The sequence below is a fragment of the Antrostomus carolinensis genome, unplaced genomic scaffold, assembly GCF_000700745.2.
Source record: "Antrostomus carolinensis isolate BGI_N321 unplaced genomic scaffold, ASM70074v2 scaffold6853, whole genome shotgun sequence".
Taxonomy (NCBI): Eukaryota; Metazoa; Chordata; class Aves; order Caprimulgiformes; family Caprimulgidae; genus Antrostomus; species Antrostomus carolinensis.
Window position 1 is genome coordinate 10,782 of NW_010305752.1, and position 19,317 is coordinate 30,098.

Consider the following 19,317-nt stretch of genomic DNA (forward strand, 5'->3'; position numbering starts at 1 on the left):
TAGTTGCATTTCGGTCACATTTGCCACCCACTGCTCCAAGGAGCACTATCCCACGGGACAAAGGGAGAACCGGCACCAAAGAATTTTTACAGGCATCTCGCTAGAGCAAAACCCCCCTTTATTCAACACAGAAACCCCCCAAATGTCATCTTCTTGAAAGAGATTAAAAAAAAAAATCTCTAGGAGCACTTATAGCCTAAAACCATTGACAGGCCAGCATGGTGAACTTCTGCAGCCACAGGGAAGAGGATATGAGTTTGTAATAGTCCAAAGCTACAGTTACTTACAAGTTTTGCACTGGGGTGTTAAATTGGCAATTATTTTTCCTATTGAGAGCTGTTTCCAAGCCTTAGCTGTTCCTTCCTTAGCAAATTCCATTTGTATTGAGCAACAGAAACTCAGAAGCAAATGAAAGAAGTGTAATAGTAAAAGGCAACTCTTCCTTTTAAACCACTAACTACTCAGACAAGGAATGGTCAAGTATGGAATTACCATTTCCACTTCTCACCACTGCCCATTTAGTTTTGTTCCTTCTTTTTTTTTCCTGTTTCTTTCAAACACTGGAGTATAAAGATCAGATTATTCTTTGTAAAACGTATAACTTCCTTTTTTGGGAAGATGAGAGACCTATCAAAACACCTCTCCTCAGCTTCCTTCAGTCGGGAAGAACCACAACGTACGTCTAGAGGGGAATTCATGGCAGAGGTAGAAGGCAATGCAAAGATAAGGAGGTTTCCACTGAACTTACCACTCTATCATGTTACTCTAAAGACACCTAGCTACTAATTCTGGACACATGAAGTTTAAAGGAATAAGGATTAAGTCCCCACCCTCCCACCAAGTCACTAAGGCAAAATCGTTGCAAGCAGTCTCGGTTACAAGAGGGCTGGTCTTCACGGTGATGAGCTATCGAGTTGTGCCCGTTTGTCTTGGACTCGGGGCTGAACCCACAGAAGTGAACGGGTAACGGCTTGGGGTAACGCACACAACTACTTTCAACAACTTCCAGGGATGTATTTTTGTTCGTCTACTTCACAAAAAGGGTAACACAGAAAACTAGTTGACTTTCCAGAGCTGGCCAATCTGGAATTGGCTTGACCAAAGCACCTAGTATCCAGAAATGTTGCAGACTTGTGCTGCTCTATACCGTGTGCATCACTGGGATGGACAGAGCCACATGTCTCCCATTCCTTATGCTTTTCTGGTGTGTTTATTGGCCAACTCCTTGGTACTTTTAACACAGTTTAAATGGCAAATTTAGGGATTTTTATACCCAACCCTAAATCTCTGAAGAAAAACCTCACTGATTTTAAAAATTCAGCAAACTCCAAATCAACTTTAGGTGACAATTAATATTTTAACAGTTGCTTTTAGCAATTCTCAAGTTCTCCCCTCATAAATGAGTTCTGATGTCAGAGCTGTGAGGTCACCAGACATAAACATGTCTAATGATGCTTCTGGATCAGTTTGTTTGCTGCACTATTTAAGGTTTTTGCCTGTTTCACCAAATCCTTTTCACTGTGTAAGTAAGTCAGATTGAGGATGATGAGAAAATGGAAAAATAAGAACAGCAAGAGAAAGAGAGCAAATCCATTAGCTGAGCAGATATCATAAACCATTTTAAAAACAGATTTCTCTACAATCAAAATGACCTTTTTTACAAAGAATTGTTCAGAATATAAACCCTAAAATGAGAGTGTTAATATAGTACATGGGCTACTCCTGAAGTAAGTCCTAGATATGCTGCTGAGAGCTATGATTTCCCCTGATTTTCTCAGAGCTAGCACAACAGTTACGGCAATTTGCAGAGACTGAAGTTCTGAACCTTTGGCCAAACCGCTGCCAAGCCTGGTTTTGAGAAGGAGACAAAAGGGGAAGAGGAGCACCGATCCTTCTCCAATCCACCTGACTTCAGTGCTGAGGCCCTCCTAATTTCATGAGGCTTAGTAACATGAGAGCAGCACGGTTATTAGGATGGAACTTGGCCCAGTCCAAATGGTATTATACCTACGGGCTATCTTTGTCCACTTCAGCGACAGCCAGGCTGCCCTCTCATCTTCCTCCCTTTACTTTCATGGGAGGATTTTTTCCAAGCTCACTGCCCTCCCAAAGGACCAGGCTGTTCATAAGAGAACGGTTCAACTGGGGGCATTATTTTCAGTCCAGTACCAGAGAGATGTGGCAGAACCAAGCACCTCTGAGCCTGGCCTCTGCTGCACGCTTCTCCTTCCTGCTCCCCCTGTAACACTGGCATTAACAGTCCAGCACTTCTCTCAGTGTGTATTTCTACTTTTTTATCAGCGCTGTCAGAGACAGTGACTGACTTCTAATGACTGTACAACACATAAAAGTGTAGCTGACATAGATAACAAAGCTGCTATGTTAATTACTGGTATTATAGTATAATATTTTCCAGTGGAAGCCCTGCTGAGCATGCAAAACACTTCTCCTAACAGCATCTCACAGATTTATAGCTCTTCTCATGCAGCTCTGTTTAGCAGTGGCTAAGCAGAGCACTCGAACTCTCACCTGGTCCATCCAGGGTCAGTGTGACACCACCACTAGAATACACACGTGATTTTATAATTGTAAAAGTTTCATTTCTTACCTTTGTTCAAGCTGTTTGATGGTGGCAGCCATCTGATTTGTTTTCTCTTCCAAACGGCTGTTTAATTCACTCTTCTGTTTCACTCCCATGTCTGAACTCTGGAAAAAACAGCATTGTGGGTTTTTTTTCTTTAAGTAGCAGTAAAACCAAAATAAACCATGGTCAATCATGTGGCACATGACACAAAAGGGGCAGAAGCCAAAAAGGGCAGGAGAAGGTGCTCACAAAGCAAATGTCAGGTCCACATTGCAAGGACAAACATCTTGTCATACAAGTGCAGCCTACATCTGGACCCCACAAAAGGGCAACACCGTGATCAATGAAGCTTCCCCTATAATACATATTAATGCAGTACCTGTCGGTGCCATTCAACTGCTCTGCAGAGTGATTGGCTCAAGGAGAGCAGAAGCAACTCTTTCCTGTTCTGAAGTTTATTTTAGGATTTCTTTCTCAGCATTCTGTGTTGCTCTTTGTCACCATGCAGTAACGTACGTAATGACACCATACACCTTCAAATACTAGACTGTACTGGAACAGAAGCTACTATGGCTCAGTTTTTATAGCACAAAAACACAGAAGATGCTTTCCCCGGTCAAGCACACACATTTCCAGATCATCCTGATTTTTTTTCAGAAGAAACTATATTTTCCTTTAACCCCAAACACGTTCAATTGTTCACGCGCTACAGCTTTCTCACAGCAAGACAAAAGAATGCTACACAGCCTCTTAACCCTTCCACACCTGCACCTTTTAAATAGAATCATAGAATGTTGTGAGTTAGAAGGGACCAACAACCCTCACCGAGTTCAACTTTTACCCTAGCATAGGAAAATCCCAAGATTCACACCAAGTCCCTGAGGGTCTTGGCCAAATGCTTCTGGAAACTTGTCAGGCTTGGTGCCATGAGCACCTCCCTGGGGAGCCTGTTCCAGTGCTCCACCACCCTCTGCCTCAAGAACCTTTTCCTCATGGTCAACCTCACCCTCCCCTGCCACATCTTCCTGCCATTCCCTCTGCTCCTGGCATTCGTTGGTGGCCAGAGAGAAGAGATCAGCGCCTGCCCCTCCTCTGCCCCTTGGGAGGAAGTTCTAGACCCCCAGGAGATCTCCTCTCAGTCTCCTCTTCAGGCTGAACAAACCAGGTGACTTCAGCCTCTCCTCATACCCTTCCCCTCTAAACCCTTCAGCAGTTTTCTGGCCTCTTCTGGACTGTCTCTAGTAGCTTTAGATCCTTTTTATCCTGTGGTGCCCAAAATTGCATGGAAATAAAGAACAAGAGCTACCACTTTTATCTGGAATTCACTGCATTTGATTTAATTATTTCCCTACCTGCAGCTTGAAAGACAGTTCATGCTTTAGGGCCCTGAGATCATCCAGTTGCTGTCTGAGTGCCACCAGCGCATCTTGCTTCTCACAAACATCTTTCTCCAGCATCTTCATGGCAAGTTCCATCTCCTGTCGCATCCCGATCTGCACCTCCAGCTCTTTCTCCACATCCTGGAACACATGGAGCAGTCAGCATTACCAGCCAGCTATCCTCACCATCTGTGAGGAGTGTCACAGCTACAGATCTGACCGACCCATCAAAGACAATTAAGGACAACAAATCCACATTTTCAGTCCAGTATTTAAGCAATGCAAACAGCATTACTAGCAAAGGGTCAGTAAGTACTCTATCAGCCCATCTTTCTGATGAAGGGGATTGACTGAAAAGCTGGGAGACTTCATATTTCCTAAAAACATTCTGCTCAGGCATTTTTCTCCCCACCAGTTGAACACATATTGAGTAACAGTTCAGATAAGGGATATGTTAGACCTAAAAATGCAACAGCACTGTATGTTTTGAGAAACAAACCTCAAACTCTTCAATAGAGCCACAAAATTAACATTGCTTCTGACAAGACTGTCTCGCATCAGGCTGAAGCAGGTAGGTAGGAATGAAAAAAAATCCCCTGGCTAAATATTTTGAAAAGGGATTGTCTGACAAGGAATTATATGAAAAAGCCATTTGCAGTGAGCTCCAAGCTCACACAGTCCTTACCAGCCGCAGCTGAGTCTCCTCCTTTAACTGTTTCCGTGCTTCAGTCAGTGCCTGACCATCAGCAGTTCTGTCTTTAGTGACCTAAGGTAATGAAGACACCCAATTAGCTTGTCATTAGATACTAACAACTCTCACATTTGCTGATTATTTCCTTTTCACAGCACTCAAAAAAATTCTCCAACTATTGAAACTCAGAGCTCCATTCAGTTAATGCAGCAGGCAGCTTCCACGTGAAATGAATCTACCTCAGTGCACGTCGATGGGTATGAACTAAATACACAGTTTTCAGAACTTAGACAATATACTAAGTATGGTTACAAAACCTCAGAAAAAGATCTTATGGGTTTTAAAACTAAAAAGAGATTGACATAGTTACTAGCACTTCCAATAAATCAACAACAACAAAAAAAATAGACCCTGTCCCTTCATTTCTGGAAATGACAGCCTTTCGGGTGAAAACAGCAGAGCTCCTACATCCACATTTTTCTGCCACCCCCTCAGTAAATCATCCTTCCTCCTGTCCCTTCTGACACCTCCGCCCAGCAAGCCAGGAACACGCTGCGTGAGCTCTCAGCTCCGTGCACTCACAGTTTAATCAGCTACAGCCAGGCAGGATGTACTGTGGCCAGGGTCCATCTGTTGCCCTCTGCAGAGGACTCACCTGGAGTCACTCCTCTCTATCGCAGTTTTTACACAAGATATGTAAGGAAATTAAGTCTCTTCCAAACACCTACTTCTCAGCTGCATTTGGGTTGGGACTGCCCAAGAGGTTCAGTAATTGTTCACACACACCTACCTTGCGATTGGACTCTAAGATGTAAGAACTTTCTTCTTTAACCCGTTCCATCTCTTCTTGCAGTGTAATAATCCTGTTGTTTGCAACCGCAAGCTGTGAACAAAACAGAACAGTAACATATCAAAAACATACTTGACCATTTTTTTTTCCTCTCTAGATGCATTTTCTGTACTCATTTTTTTTACAATAAGAAGAAAAAAAATATTTGGAGAGGCAGAAAACAACTCGGCCTCTACCACAGACTACTTGAAAAAGCATCAGTTGGTGCCAGGGTGATGGATTTCCACTATCAACTAAAACAGAGACTTCTTAACCTATTTCTGTTCCTGTCTTTCATTCAAGTTATTGACTTCCTTAGTGCAACTCAAGAGAAATCCTCACTCCATCCCCCTTCCTTTGCCCAAGATAACAAAAAGTAAAAATGAGAGCATAGGGCAGCTAAGTTTTGTTGACTTCTTGCAACTGAAATTTATTAGCGGAGCAGAAATACTTACATGGGTTTGCGAAAGCTTCAGTAGTTTGGACACACTCCTTGGTAGAGCATCTGAGATGTAAAATGCTCAAGGGTTTGGGTAGGAGAAGCGTGATGAGAACCCCATCAGAGGAGGAAGATTTGGCTAGAAACGGAGGATCAGTAGCACACACCAGCCTTACAAGACAGGCCATCTCCCTCAGAGAAATTCCCACTGAAGACAGCTTTGCAGCTGAACAGATTACTTGGAGTGTGCAGTCAAAGGTCAAAACAGCCAGAAAACTCCTCCTGGTCTGGTAAATCCTAACTTAGGTAAGCCTCGCACACAAAAAAAGCTCAGTGACATTCCAAGAGATGAGCAACGTTATTAAGTAACAATCCCAAGTAGAAATTGCCCTAATAAATGTGTGGGTCTTTGATGCAGGTCAAGCCAAATACACAAATTGATGTGACATGAGGCAGTTCATTAACCACACCCTGAAAATAGCCCTGGTTGGCACAGCGTGTGCCAGTGTCTCTTAAATTCTTACTCTGAACCTGCATGCAGACTTCACCAAGACACACACAAGTAAAAGATTAAAAATAAAGAAATAACTTCAGTCAGCATTGCAATTAATCTCAAGGGAACCATGCCTAATGGGCACAGCACTTGGTCTCGGGTAATAAATCAAAAGCCACTTATCACAGTAGCATTTAGAAAGGGGGCCACTACTGCAGATCATCTTTTTAAAATTAAAAATATATTTTAATTGAAAAAAAAAAAAATTTCTTACTCCTTAACTGTAAGGCTGGATAAACTAATTTCTATCGCTAAAGCTTCTCATCATTTGGAATACATCCATGAGAGTAAATGTTCAATAACCAGACACGCAGACCTACTTTAATGAGGGTGAAACAAGCAAAGAATAATTTCTATTTCATATTTGTACTGCAAGAGCACTGAGACATCCCAATCAAAATCATTCTGCTCAGCTCAGCGACACATGGACAGAGATAACTGCAGAGCTGTGAGGATGAGACCTACCAGCACCCATTTGTCAGGGAACTGACCCCAAAAGATTTGATTACATTGATACCATTACTAATGAACTGCAAGACCAATTTTACAACAGGTTACACCTGTGAGGCACATAACAACCATTTTTCATGCTCAGACTGAACAATGTTTTATCTATAATGGTAATTTTTACTTTATTTCTTGCAAATTGTGACAGGCTAGAGAAAAAGTTGTTAAAACATTTCAATTACTATTTTTACCCTGTAGTAAACTTGTGCACCTGTCAAAATAAACAGGACATTTAAAAATTTGTCATGTCTGGACACCTCATAACCTACATGAGCTGTACAGCATTTGAAGCCATATCCACCATGCAATTTATTCTAAGGTATTTTCCAAAAATCAGAAAGCACTTGAAGACTTTGGATGGATAAAGCATATACAACAGCTTTTGGTTTTCAATTCATACATTTGGTTGTTTTGCCACTTCATGCTTAGTCAGTAGCAACAGCCAGTGTAATTCCTTCTCAGGTCAGTTATTCCAGTTCCATCATTAAATACTCGCACCAGAAATCGGAAAAGAACTCCTCCCTTACTTTTTAATCCCTGATTCCAATAGGCCAAAAACATCAGATGATTTTCTATTACACTTACCTCCTCGGTCAGTTTAGTGTTGGATTTTTCTAAGGCATCCACCTTGGCCTGTAGATTGTTTACTGTAGCACTGTTGAAGAGAAAAAAAACCCTCTACAGTAATTCCTTCTTTTTTAGAAGCCAGTTTTCTCTTTTGCTATACTACATAATATAGAATAAATAAACCAGGCCTTACCTTAAATGTCTGTTAAGTTCTTCTACATAGTTCTTCTGGTCCAGAATAGCAGTTATCTGACCATCTCTGGCAAAAAGAAGTATCATTCAGCTCAGCCATTTGGATTCAAAGAACTAATAGCCACTATTAAAGGTCTAAGAGGAAATGTGGTGATAGAGCACACGTGGCCAGCGTAGCACTAACACCCGAGGTCTCCACGAGTCTATGGGATGTATAGGAAACAGCAAAGTCTGCGCCTTTATCATCAGTTACTGACTTCTCAGAAGCTGTAACTGCTTCATTCACCTGGATGACACTCAGATGTTTAGTGACACACAAACCAGAATGATGAAGGCAGACAACATGTCCAAGAGTACAGTTTTTTGCAAAGAAAAAAACCCCAGTTTTGCACTACATTTGTATTGGACAAGAGTCATCTCACCAAAATCCACTCTGACTCTTAACAAATGCATGTTTTGCATGCACTGCCAGCAGGAAATCTGAACTAAAGAATGTTCTAAAAACAAAATAGAGATAAAATAAGTGCAATTAAAACACCTGATCCTGAGGCATAATGATTAAAGATACACATGAATTCAAACTAGCAGGACTTCCTTAGAAGGAAGTAATACTCCAGAGGAAGCTCAGCAAACCACACCACCTGATCCACAGGTCAGTGTGCCCACAGTGGAGTCTTCAGCCTCTAGCTCTGAACACTGCACAGCTCCCTTTGTGGATGCTGGCACCACTCATTATTACAGTTATGGGCTTTTCCAAATAGAGGATTTTTTTCCGTAAGGATATTAAGTTGCCAAAAATGAAGTGCTCTCCTGCTAGCCATACAACTGGTGGAGGCCACTAAGCTGCTCACCAAAAAGCCTTTAAAGAATGGCAGACCTAACTCAGCAGAGGGTCACTTGTAAAATATTTTTATCTTCAATTGCCACTCAATGAAGAACACAGAATTTCTGGGAGACTTTCCTTTTCCACTGCCCCCTCCCGGTACTTCCATATATTATGGTTTATCATAGAAGAGCCATTCAGTCTAAGTAGCTTTTTAATTAAAAACATAAAAGCTCGCAGGGTATCCCTGAACACAAGTTATCAAGAGATAAGAAGCAGAACAACTGCTTATACTTACCCTTCACTGCCTTTCGTGCTGTTACCATCTTTCAAATACATTGAGAAATCAATAACTCCAACCTAGAAAAAAAAATTTGCATTTTATGTTAAAAACTTTTTCTAAGACTAAACAGTGTCCGTAGCTGTGAGAGTTTAGAGTCAGTCAGTTAGAACATCAGTACATGTTGTTGTGGAATTATAACTGGAAGTGACTTAGAAATGGCTGTATACCTACATCTTAAGAGAAGGTACAGCATGAAGGAAACTTTCAGGATGGAGTGTGGTTGGTATGTGAGAAATCTATTCCATGGTGGATCCCTAGGTACAGCCTGCAACCTTAGAGTCACTGACTGTAAGAGAAATAGCACGAGGGTGGAGTGGAGACACCATGGCCAGGCTCGGTGCAGAGCAGAGGGGAACTTGATGGTGCTGGGGAACTGATAAGCTGGATGGTTGCTACCCTGAGCCAGCATTTTCTCATCATTTTGCCAAAACTGTGTCGTCCTGGGTGGAATTTTGCTCATTACACTATCATTAAAATGTTAAACAACACCTCTATCCCAAAAGCCACCTGCCTCCTAGGTGCAACCACCCCTCACTGAGTGTGCACTCTGAATTCCCTCTGGTCTAGACCTTTAAAAGCAAAGCGAGGAAATTTTACACCAATATTATAATAAAAGTATGTATGACTAGAGTCACTCAAGCTCCCCCCAAAAGTAAGAAAATAGTATAGAAATGGCCTAAGAGAGGGGGAATGTGAAGGAAGATACCATTGCAGACAAGTCGGGGAGACACTCACAAACCATCACCAACTTGTGGGACCAGTCGATGGGCTGAGCCTCTCTCCCCCATAGACAATCTCACCTATTGGGTGAGATTAGAACCTTCCCCAAGAAACTCAGAAGATCTCTAGAGTTATTTTTCCTTAAGACGTTTGTAGATTCACGTTCTTAGATACCTACGCTCATGTTTGCAGACAGTATACTTATCAACAACAATTCAAAAAGCACCTGTACTCTGTTGCTTCAATGAACTGCCCCGTTCATTAATCCAGTTGTGACAGTCCTCATTGAATGTGACCAAGTATAACCATGTAAGTTCATTTAAAGGTGACTAGACTGGAGGTGCACTGCTCTGCTAGTGAATCCAGCCATGAAAGTCCTCACTGAACGCAACCAAGCAGCCCTGTGAGTTCATTCCAACGCAACTGGACTGTTGTCCTGCACTGTTAGTCCATCCACAGCTATGGGAGTTCTATATATTAAACAGGACCAGACTGACAGTGCCAAACTGGGCATCACTCAGAATCTCAGCCCAGCCACCCCCAGCTCCTCTGGTATCTGAGGACAAGCTGGAACACAAGGGGTTTATTTTCTGCCAAAATCTCTCTGCCCTTTAACACAACAGTTGTATTATAGCAAGGATTCATTATGCCAGTGAACTATCAAAAATAGTGTATTTCAAGCAAAAATATACTAGATTAAGCAGCAAGTTGTCAAGGAAGCCTTAGGACATAAGGACAAAACATGAGCATCACCATATCTGTATATACAAACTGGAACATAAGTGCATACAGGCTCATTTTCTTTTGTGTAACAGCTACAATGATCTCATCACACAGCGTGAGCCAATTAACAGTTCTGGCCATTTCTCCCCTCATTTTGGCTTAGTCCTTCCCTGGTTTTGCTGCCTTGTTCATTTACTACATTTGACTCCACAGTGACGCTTTGCTATGGTCTGCACACAGGTAACAGCACAGAGAAAACCAAAACCCTGAGTCTCTGATCTCAGTGCTGTCAGCTAATCAAAGACCACAATCATGGTAACAAGCTTCTATTACGTATAGTAACAAACTGGTATCTCAGTTGATTCAAGTCCTCCAAAACAGAAAATTCTTCCTGTTTAAATGAACAGAAAAACCCCATTAACTGAATACCCAGTACCTGAGAGTCCAGGTCTTCTCCCTTCATGCAGAAGTTTGCATCGATGACATTCAGACCTACTAGGAGGCCAGCAATGATCGCACCTTCTTCTTCCATCATCAGTGCATTAGGTTCATAAAATTCACTGCAGGATGCATGGCAAGAGAAAACAACTGTTACATCTTTAAAAGCCAACTCAAGTGCTGTCAACTAGCATGGGATCTGTGCTATTTCAGATGACAATATAATGCACCCTCAGCCTTAAGCAAAACCCAGGCAGCGGCACACAGTCCACACAGACATATATTCCTACGCAATGTCAAGGCAAAGACCCAACAAGTAGGAGACCTGGTCCCTCAGCTGTTGAAAGGTGATGGAAAGTAAGCACAATTGTGAGTCATGGTACAGCACATGGAAGATTTCAGGCTAAGGTTTATTATTATTATTTTATTTTTTTTTTTAAGTAGCATACTTTAACTATGCTATTTCATACTATTATTAACACAAGCCACTGCTGTATTTTCCACTGGACAACGCCACGTTCTCCTTTCTAACCCCAACTCAGCTATGGATTTACAAGGACAGCCAACAAAAACCTACTTGTATGAGTAAAGAAACACCAACATACTTATTAAATCCTACTGCTTTACACAAATGTAGTAGTTCAAATCCATGGGCTTGCAATTAAACTACAAAATTATTGTTGCTTTATGAGTGGGAAGTAGAGATAAAGAAAATTGAAATGACTTGTTCCAAGTCACATGGTAATGAAGTGACAAGGTCAAAAATCAATCTAGGGCCAAGACTGTGCAGACAGAGAATGCTCTACCTCCTCTGGGCAAATATTTCATCCAAATCATCTCTTTGTAAGCAAAATTTGCGTTTATTCTAATTGATAGTTGTCACAAAGTGCAGAAATATCAGCTTCTGAATTAAGAAAGAATACTGAGCATTTTTAATCCCTCAAAGGAAGGTCTGCATTTCACAAATATTACCACTTCTCAAAAAAAGTACACGCACACTTTACCATTTGGGTGTAAAAAATCATAAACATCTTTAAAAAGGGCAGAAGTGAACGTCACCTAAGTCAAGACCGAGCTCAGCACTCACCTGAGAAGATCTTTTCTGTTAATCAAGGCTTTCATGTATTCTGAGAGTTTCTTCTGCATTAGAGCCAGGCGAAGCCAAGCTCTTCCTCTACCCACAGGTGTCCTACAAAGGCCAGAAACAAAACAGTCACAGACACACTGCAGTGTACATTCACAAACAGTTTTATTAATCCCATTCTATCTCAAGTTTCTGCATCTCAAAGATAGAGCTGGCACTGATGAAAACAGGGAAACACAAGGTATTCACGTGCAAATAGTTACAGACAAATGTATGTCAGCAATTGCTGCTTCTCTCATAACTAATTCTGTATTTGTTGTTACACTAAATATATTTCCCTGACTTTACCCCTGCTGGATGCTACTATATAGAGATCAGCTGCTTCAACACATCACCTTCTAATTTAAAATCAGTTTTGCATAAGGCAAGTCAGAAAAATGTGTATACTACTCCAGCACAGACGCAGGAGAACACCTACCATCTGAAGGAGCGGTGAACTTGGGTGAGAATCCACAGAGACAGCTGAAAACACAAATTCAGCACTGTTCTCTTCAACTATTTTGCTCATGAACACGCTCACAGGATGCAATGGGTTATGGTCACAGTCCTTCCCCCTCTGTTTCTCCTGGCAATCTGAAGCGTGCAGCTTGAAAAATAAGCTAACTGAGATGCTGCATCACAGTGCTGGCTCATCTACCCTGGCACGCTGGCCAGGAGCCAGGACCAGATGCTCCAAAGGAAGGTGTAAATCCCCTGTGTCGAGCACTATTCTGATTAGAAGGAGACTTCTTTTCCCTCTCCAGCAGTCAGCTGTCTTACACCAAACAGCACGTGGGGCACTTTATTTTCTCTGACCTTTTCTTTTCCCTCTCCAGCAGTCAGCACGTGGGGCACTTTATTTTCTCTGACCTTAACTAGTACAAGCAACAACTGACCATGAAAGTCATCTTCATTACTCCCCATTCTTGACCTCACTAACACATGACATGACATTTCCCAAGGGTTAGTTGGAAACCAAGGCTGAGATTTAGAGACTTAATCTAAAACTGTTCTTTACTTCAATTTTTTTCATGTTTCAATATTCTTGCACAACAGGAAAAGGTAAGAGGAGCTCTGGCACAACACTGTTGGCACTCTACGCTGGTCCTGTAAGCTGTTCCAGGAAGAGTCCTGCACACATTTCCAGTAAAAGCACTTGTCCATATGTACATCACTAAATACTAACCTGAAATAAACCGTTACTGAATCTATTCACCTCTTCCTTTAGCAAAGGAGATTTAATCCTTAGTCCCGCGACTCATACAAAAGCTTCCTTATACCTTTTTTCCTATTCCCCAGGCTGAAAAAGCCTCTTGCAGTTTCTTTTTAGCACAGAATAAGCAAACCTGAATGTGATGTCTGAAATGACTATGAAATTTTTAAAAGCATTATCTGCTTAAAGTGGTTTTTTTCCCCTCTCCTCTTTAACACACGCTATCTTCTCCAACTTCGTGACTGAGCCTCCCTTTTACACAAACCTCACAAGTTTATCTGAATTTATTTAAAAGAAAAATTACCTCCAGCAGCCTCAAAACTATTTAACCTGTTGTCACCTTCCTTCCAATTCCCTTCCTCTTCAGTCTGACTTCAGAGGGAGTCAGTAAAGGCTGCTCCCGCTCCTGAGACACGTGGTCACTCATTTAGGGCCAGCAATAAATGCACTGTTGTCTGTAACGCCCCACGGGCTGAACACGGAAAGAACACAGCCCATCCTCTCCTTCTGCAGCTCCTTGATTAAGAATTAAAGAAAGTAATGATCCACTTCTACCAGCAGAAGGTGGCAGATGTATTCCTGAAGGTTATGTTGCCCTTCCTTCTCTTCCTCAGGATCCTTCTGACAATTAAAAGAAGACCCCAACATATTTTGTATTTGTGTAGTAAAAGACTGTACTTACTTCAGCCCTGGGAGATCCTTAACACTTGCTGTAATTTCTGCAGCTTCGGGAACAAGTTTTTCTACTAGTTCCAGAGGTCCCCAAAATGATTTGTTTTGCCCAAGAAAAGTCTTTTTGGCTAGAAGAGATAGAAAATGAACCTGTTAGGCCTTTACTAACTAAATACATTGTCAAACATGGTCAGAAGCAAATTAACAGTAGACAAAAACTGCCAGAAATATTCTTCTGGGACTGCTGCTGGGCAAGTACAAAACATGCCTTTTTATGCCCAAGTGTAGTGGCAGTTATTGGTATCCTTCAAGTAAGGCAACAGGAGCTTGAAAGAGATGCCAGAAAATATTCCATACATCCCAATACAGCAAAACAACAACATCTGCTAACCAGCAACTCATATTCACTGCTAGAGGTTAAAATTTCTACTAGGCTGCTCTCACTGTCCCTAAGTTACGCTCTGCGGGTGCACAGTACTTCTCTCTCACTGGAATTACAAGGAAAAGGACCACATCACTTGGAATCCACTCCTTCTCCATTCCTGCCAGAGGCTTCTCTGTGCATCCTTTCCTCCTTCACAAAAGCTTTCCAGTGACCCCTACGTACTAAAGCTGGAAATTCATTTTCTTCTTACATAGTTACTCCCAGCAACAGTGAGAAGACTGAGAATTCCATTAACTTCAGACTTATGACCAGCAGTAGGGACACTGGCAAACGGATCAACAAGGAAGCTGAAGAACATGAACACTTCTCCCTTGCACAGCGCTGCCTTAAGCAGCACAGGAATCACTTCTGTGCATCGTGCTGAGCACAACTGCCAACACAGCATTGCAGGATGCACGTATGGGGGCTGAGAGGGCATTTAACACCCTCTGCTTCTCATCCCACGCTACTACCACACAAGGGCAGCACATCAAGAGAAGTAGTCTGCTAGCTGGCAATTTTAGTTGTGACTCTGTATTATAGAGACAAATATATGCTCTGCTGGCTATTTTACATGGACCAGTTAGAACAAGTCCAGAGGAGGCCACCAGGATGATCCGAGGGCTGGAGCACCTCTCCTATGAAGACAGGCTGAAAGAGTTGGGGCTGTTCAGCCTGAAAAAGAGAAGGCTCCGGGAAGATCTTATAGCAGCCTCCCAGTACCTGAAGGGGCTACAAGAAAGCTGGGGAAGGACTTTTCATAAGGGCAACTAACGACAAGACAAGGGGAAATGGGTTTAAACTGAAAGAGGGGAGGTTTAGATTAGATATTAGGAAAAAGTTCTTCACTGTGAGGGTGGTCAGACACTGGAACAGGTTGCCCAAGGAAGTTGTAGATGCCCCCTCCCTGGAAGTGTTTAAGACCAGGCTGGATGAGGCTTTGAGCAACCTGATCTAGTGGAAGGTGTCCCTGCTGATGGCAGGGGGGTTGGAACTAGATGATCTTCAAGGTCCCTTCCAATCCAAACCATTCTATGATTCTATGATTTTAGACAGCAGCTTACAAGACATAAGCTGCACAAAGCTAAAATCGCCAGTTTTGACAGAACTATTGAGAAAGGACCTCTGTGTTGCAGTTCCTCTTCCAGCAAGAGGACCCTTGTGTCCCTAAAGCAGGAGGAAGTGCAGAAAAAAAGGGAGTCATGACTTTGCTGAGGAGCTAATTTTATCACTGATCACTTAGTTATATTGAAGCCCTCTGAAAAGCTGTTTTAAAAACAGCAAGCACCTGCACCAGCTGTGAACTTTTCACCTGCAGTTATACCTTCAGCACATTTTATTTCCCTTCCTCTGGCCTGTCAGGTCAACTGTGGTCTCAGCAGTCTCCCTGCCCAGCCTCTCTTTAGTTTACTGTGGATTAAAAAACTAGATTTTTCAAAACAAGACCATTCCTTCTCGCTCCTAGGCTATGACAAACAGCCCAGGAGGACTCCTCTCAAGCAAGGTTACCTTTCAAGCCATGTTTGAGGCAGTGTTCCATCACAACGAAGAACTGCTGAAGAGGTGCATAGTCGGAGTCCAGCGTCCTGCCCAGATTAAGCGCCGATTCAATCAATCCCTTGATACTCAGTTTTGCCATGTTCATCAGGTTCATGCGTTCATTAGCCATCAGATAATTAGGATCTATTAAAAAAAGGAAGAAAAATACTGTTGAGTAACAAAAGCTATTTTTAATTGAGTAAGATATCCCATCTCTCTCTCTTTTTTTCTCCCAAATTTGAAAACATTTCTAGGGGCAGTGACAGCTTCATGTGAGGCACTCTCTTCAGGCCTTTTTTTGAGAAAAATCAAAATTAACTAGCATTTTATGGCCAAAGCCGCAATGGCATGGGAATAGGCGATATATGACATTAAGGGTGCCTCAGTGCTTCAAAAAACTACATAAGCTTTAAATTTTCAAGGAAGAGAAGTTTGAGGACAGCCATCAATATTGTGCTTTACATCTTGACAAGGTACTATGGAACGCTATGGCCATCGCTTGCTCCAACTCAAACCCTCAGCTATGTCCAGCAACTACCAAGTGGTAAGAATTCTGCACTTCCATCTGAAGATAACCACAAATCCTCTCGCACTTAATCCATCCACGTGCTTCTCGACCCAGTCTTGCATCTTTCCTTCTCAGGATTTTTTTATTTGGTTGTTTGGTTGGGCTTTTTTTAAACCTGGATGTAACATGGAGCCAATCCCCACCTAACTCTCTCCATTTTATCAACACTGCTGTTTTGTCTTTTACCACTGACCATAAGGAGCTGATGTTCACTGCTCCTCTGACAGCTCACGCTAAGTCCCAACACGCACAGAGCTTCCAAGACTATATTCTTCCTCTACCATATGATTAATATTGAGACCTTTATACTCATCAGCTGCAGGTAACAAACCCACACATCCGTTTTCCACACAACACCCTGCCCCCAGGCCTCCTGCTCCCTGACCTGTATCATGTGCCAATGACAACACCTACCCTTTCAGAGCGCCTCTCTGCCCCAACACCAGCAGAGCATTTCCAACACCTCAAGAAACAAACTCATTTACAACAGCACTGTTCCATAACTAGAGTGAAATTGTCCTACAACCGCAACAAAGAGAGGGTGCTGAAGCTTCAGGCCTGGAGAGACACAGTAATAGAAGGAAATTCTTGCTACTAAACCCATGTTGCATCAGTTTCAAGTTTTCTGTTTCTATCTGTTCCACCTGCAACCTCACACCCAACTTCTGAGCTACAGTTGTTTGGCACGAGCAGTCTCACCCCTGCAAGGCACATTTATTCTATCTAGGGCTGCTGTAAACAGCCATGGACCCTTAAAAACCCATTTGCCACCTTCATGAGTGAATTTACCACACCTAGCACAGCAGAAACATGACCAAGGGACATCTAAGACTACATTCCTAAGCACACGGTAAATATTTTATCTGCTGTACTGACAAAGTGTGCTTGTGTTCAGCAAACAAGTAAAGCAAATAAATGTCAGAGACCGAAAACCTTAAATTAGAACAAAAGGAGCTCTGTTTCTATTTGAAAAGCAGGGGAGCACGTAGGTAAGTTTGACGCAAGAAGCCAGAAAGATGCCTGGCAATCTCAGCTGCAGAAGAATGGCTGTTCCTGCCAGCTCCATGCAGTACTGCCACCCAGACCCACCCAGCGCCGCTCACCGCCGGCGGGGTGTTCTCAAGCTGTTTGGAGGCCCTGCCTCTTCAACATACAGACAGCCGAGATCAGTTTTTATGTCACTCCTTAAAACAGCTCCCACGGTGAAGGAAGAGAGGAAGATGCAACCCTCATCCTCAGTGGATCCAGTCCCTAAGCCAAGGCTGGCAGAAGTTTGGGTTTGCATTCAGTTATTTTGCCACCAAGTAAACATCAAATCTCTACTAGGCAGGTGGGCTGGAGCTGCCTGGATTGTGAAAGGTTCCCATCCTCTTGTCAGTACAACCACGAAGAACCATTTCTTGCAATTTAAAATGCAACAACTCAGCCAAAAGAGGCTGAGGGGTATATTCTCCTGAGACTACTGCAGTCTCCTACAAGACTTGTCCTGATGATGCAAGTCATCATCCTGCTTCATCACGATGCTGACTGACGTGTCCAGTTGCTTGAATACGAACTCCTCGTCATCTCAAATGTACCGCAATGAGGTATCTTGTCAGCACCCATCAGCCAACAAAGAGAGCAAGGAGCAAAACTGCATAGAACCATAGAATTAATAACAATCACACCGCTCCCTCTTCCAACCTTGGGTATCTCCTGCAGGTTGAAAAGCACTGTAGGCCCAGCAGCACGAAGTTGACAGGAGGAGTATTTGATTTCAGTAACCTATGGCTGAACCCAAAACAGGCAAGAAGAGCAACTACTACCGTGCAACTGAGATTGCTTATGACAGACAGAAGGAGACACTGAAAGGCACCTCAGGGTTGAGAGATGAAAAGCAGCTACTGAAGTGGAGACACAAACATCCTCAACCACAAAACCTGATAAATTATGAAAGGGAATCAAAAGAGAGCATGTGTGAAACCTTCAGATTTGCTGAATCTGCCTCTGAAGCACACCGTGGTCAGGTTCCTATGGCTCCAAGGCGAGCTGGCACCCAGGCTGGCGAGGTCTCGTCATTGCTGCTTAGTTTTGGGTGACCTATCTGCCAGAAGTCAGGCTGTTTTTATTGGGGATGGTCCCGATGACTCAAAGAAACGCTCAGAGCTAGCCCTGTGGCAACAGCACTCACAATACTCGAGTACCCCTCATCAAAGGGGTGCTAATCAACACCAACTGGAATTGCCATCCATCAACAGCCACCGGTCCAGTCACGCTCCAGGCCAAATCTGCGGCCATGGACAAATACCTTCTCCTTCAGATGAGTGGCAAACAAGTCCAGCTGTTCCTGTGTCTCCACCCAATCTACTGCTGAGGGACAAAGTGATCAAAACGCCCTGAGATTTTCCTTTCATTAACTCTACCCTCTTTAAGCTCACATCTTGCCTCACATCTTATAAAACAGCTGAGATGAGATATTCACAGTTTCTTTTCACAGGTTAGAAAACATCAAAGTACTTGAGGAATGTAATTCTCATAGCAGCACTGGACTGTAGAAAGCTTTAATTCAGTGAGTGAGTTTTATTGCCTTTGTAGAACTACTACTATTTTAAGCTGATAGATTTGGCATGTCCATTGAGCAGATGACCTGCTTTTTGATTTGCAATCCATTTTCTGATTTGCTATGTAGTAACAGTCACCATTACTAGGAATGCAGACTAAAAAAAAAAGGCAGGCATAGTATTACATATGACTGCAAAAACTAATTTCTGTACCTGTAATTAAAAACCCCTCAGTATCGCTCTTTTCTTCTGTGCACTTCTGCATAAAGCTAATTAACAGCACCTCTGATGGCATCCACCTGTTGTCCTTTAAGAGTATATGAACATCATTACAGTATTTGTTTCTAGCAGACAACTGCTGTCACAAAATTTTTCTTTATTTCAGTACCGTGATTCAAAATCCACTAAAAACGAGCTTATCTGGAAATAAAATAAAATAAAATAAAATAA

At 42.5% G+C, this 19,317-nt stretch overlaps 1 protein-coding gene across 2 annotated transcripts; it reads right to left on the minus strand.

Moving 5' to 3' along the window:
* Nucleotides 1–511: 511 nt before the first annotated feature.
* LOC104518786 (protein RUFY3) lies at nt 512–15,897 on the minus strand. Of its 2 annotated transcripts, none has more exons than XM_010164869.2 (12): nt 15,730–15,897; nt 13,807–13,924; nt 11,876–11,977; nt 10,787–10,910; nt 8,863–8,924; nt 7,743–7,808; nt 7,568–7,637; nt 5,445–5,537; nt 4,649–4,729; nt 3,937–4,104; nt 2,609–2,706; nt 512–1,518 (listed from the first exon to the last, which is right to left on the minus strand). In XM_010164869.2, exons 1-12 carry the CDS (start codon nt 15,887–15,889, stop codon nt 1,446–1,448), a joined length of 1,215 nt encoding a protein of 404 aa, XP_010163171.1. In that variant the 5' UTR covers nt 15,890–15,897; the 3' UTR covers nt 512–1,445. The 2 variants fall into 2 exon arrangements, with proteins under 2 accessions (XP_010163171.1, XP_010163170.1); XM_010164868.2 differs by having other exon boundaries at nt 5,439–5,537.
* Nucleotides 15,898–19,317: the final 3,420 nt, after the last annotated feature.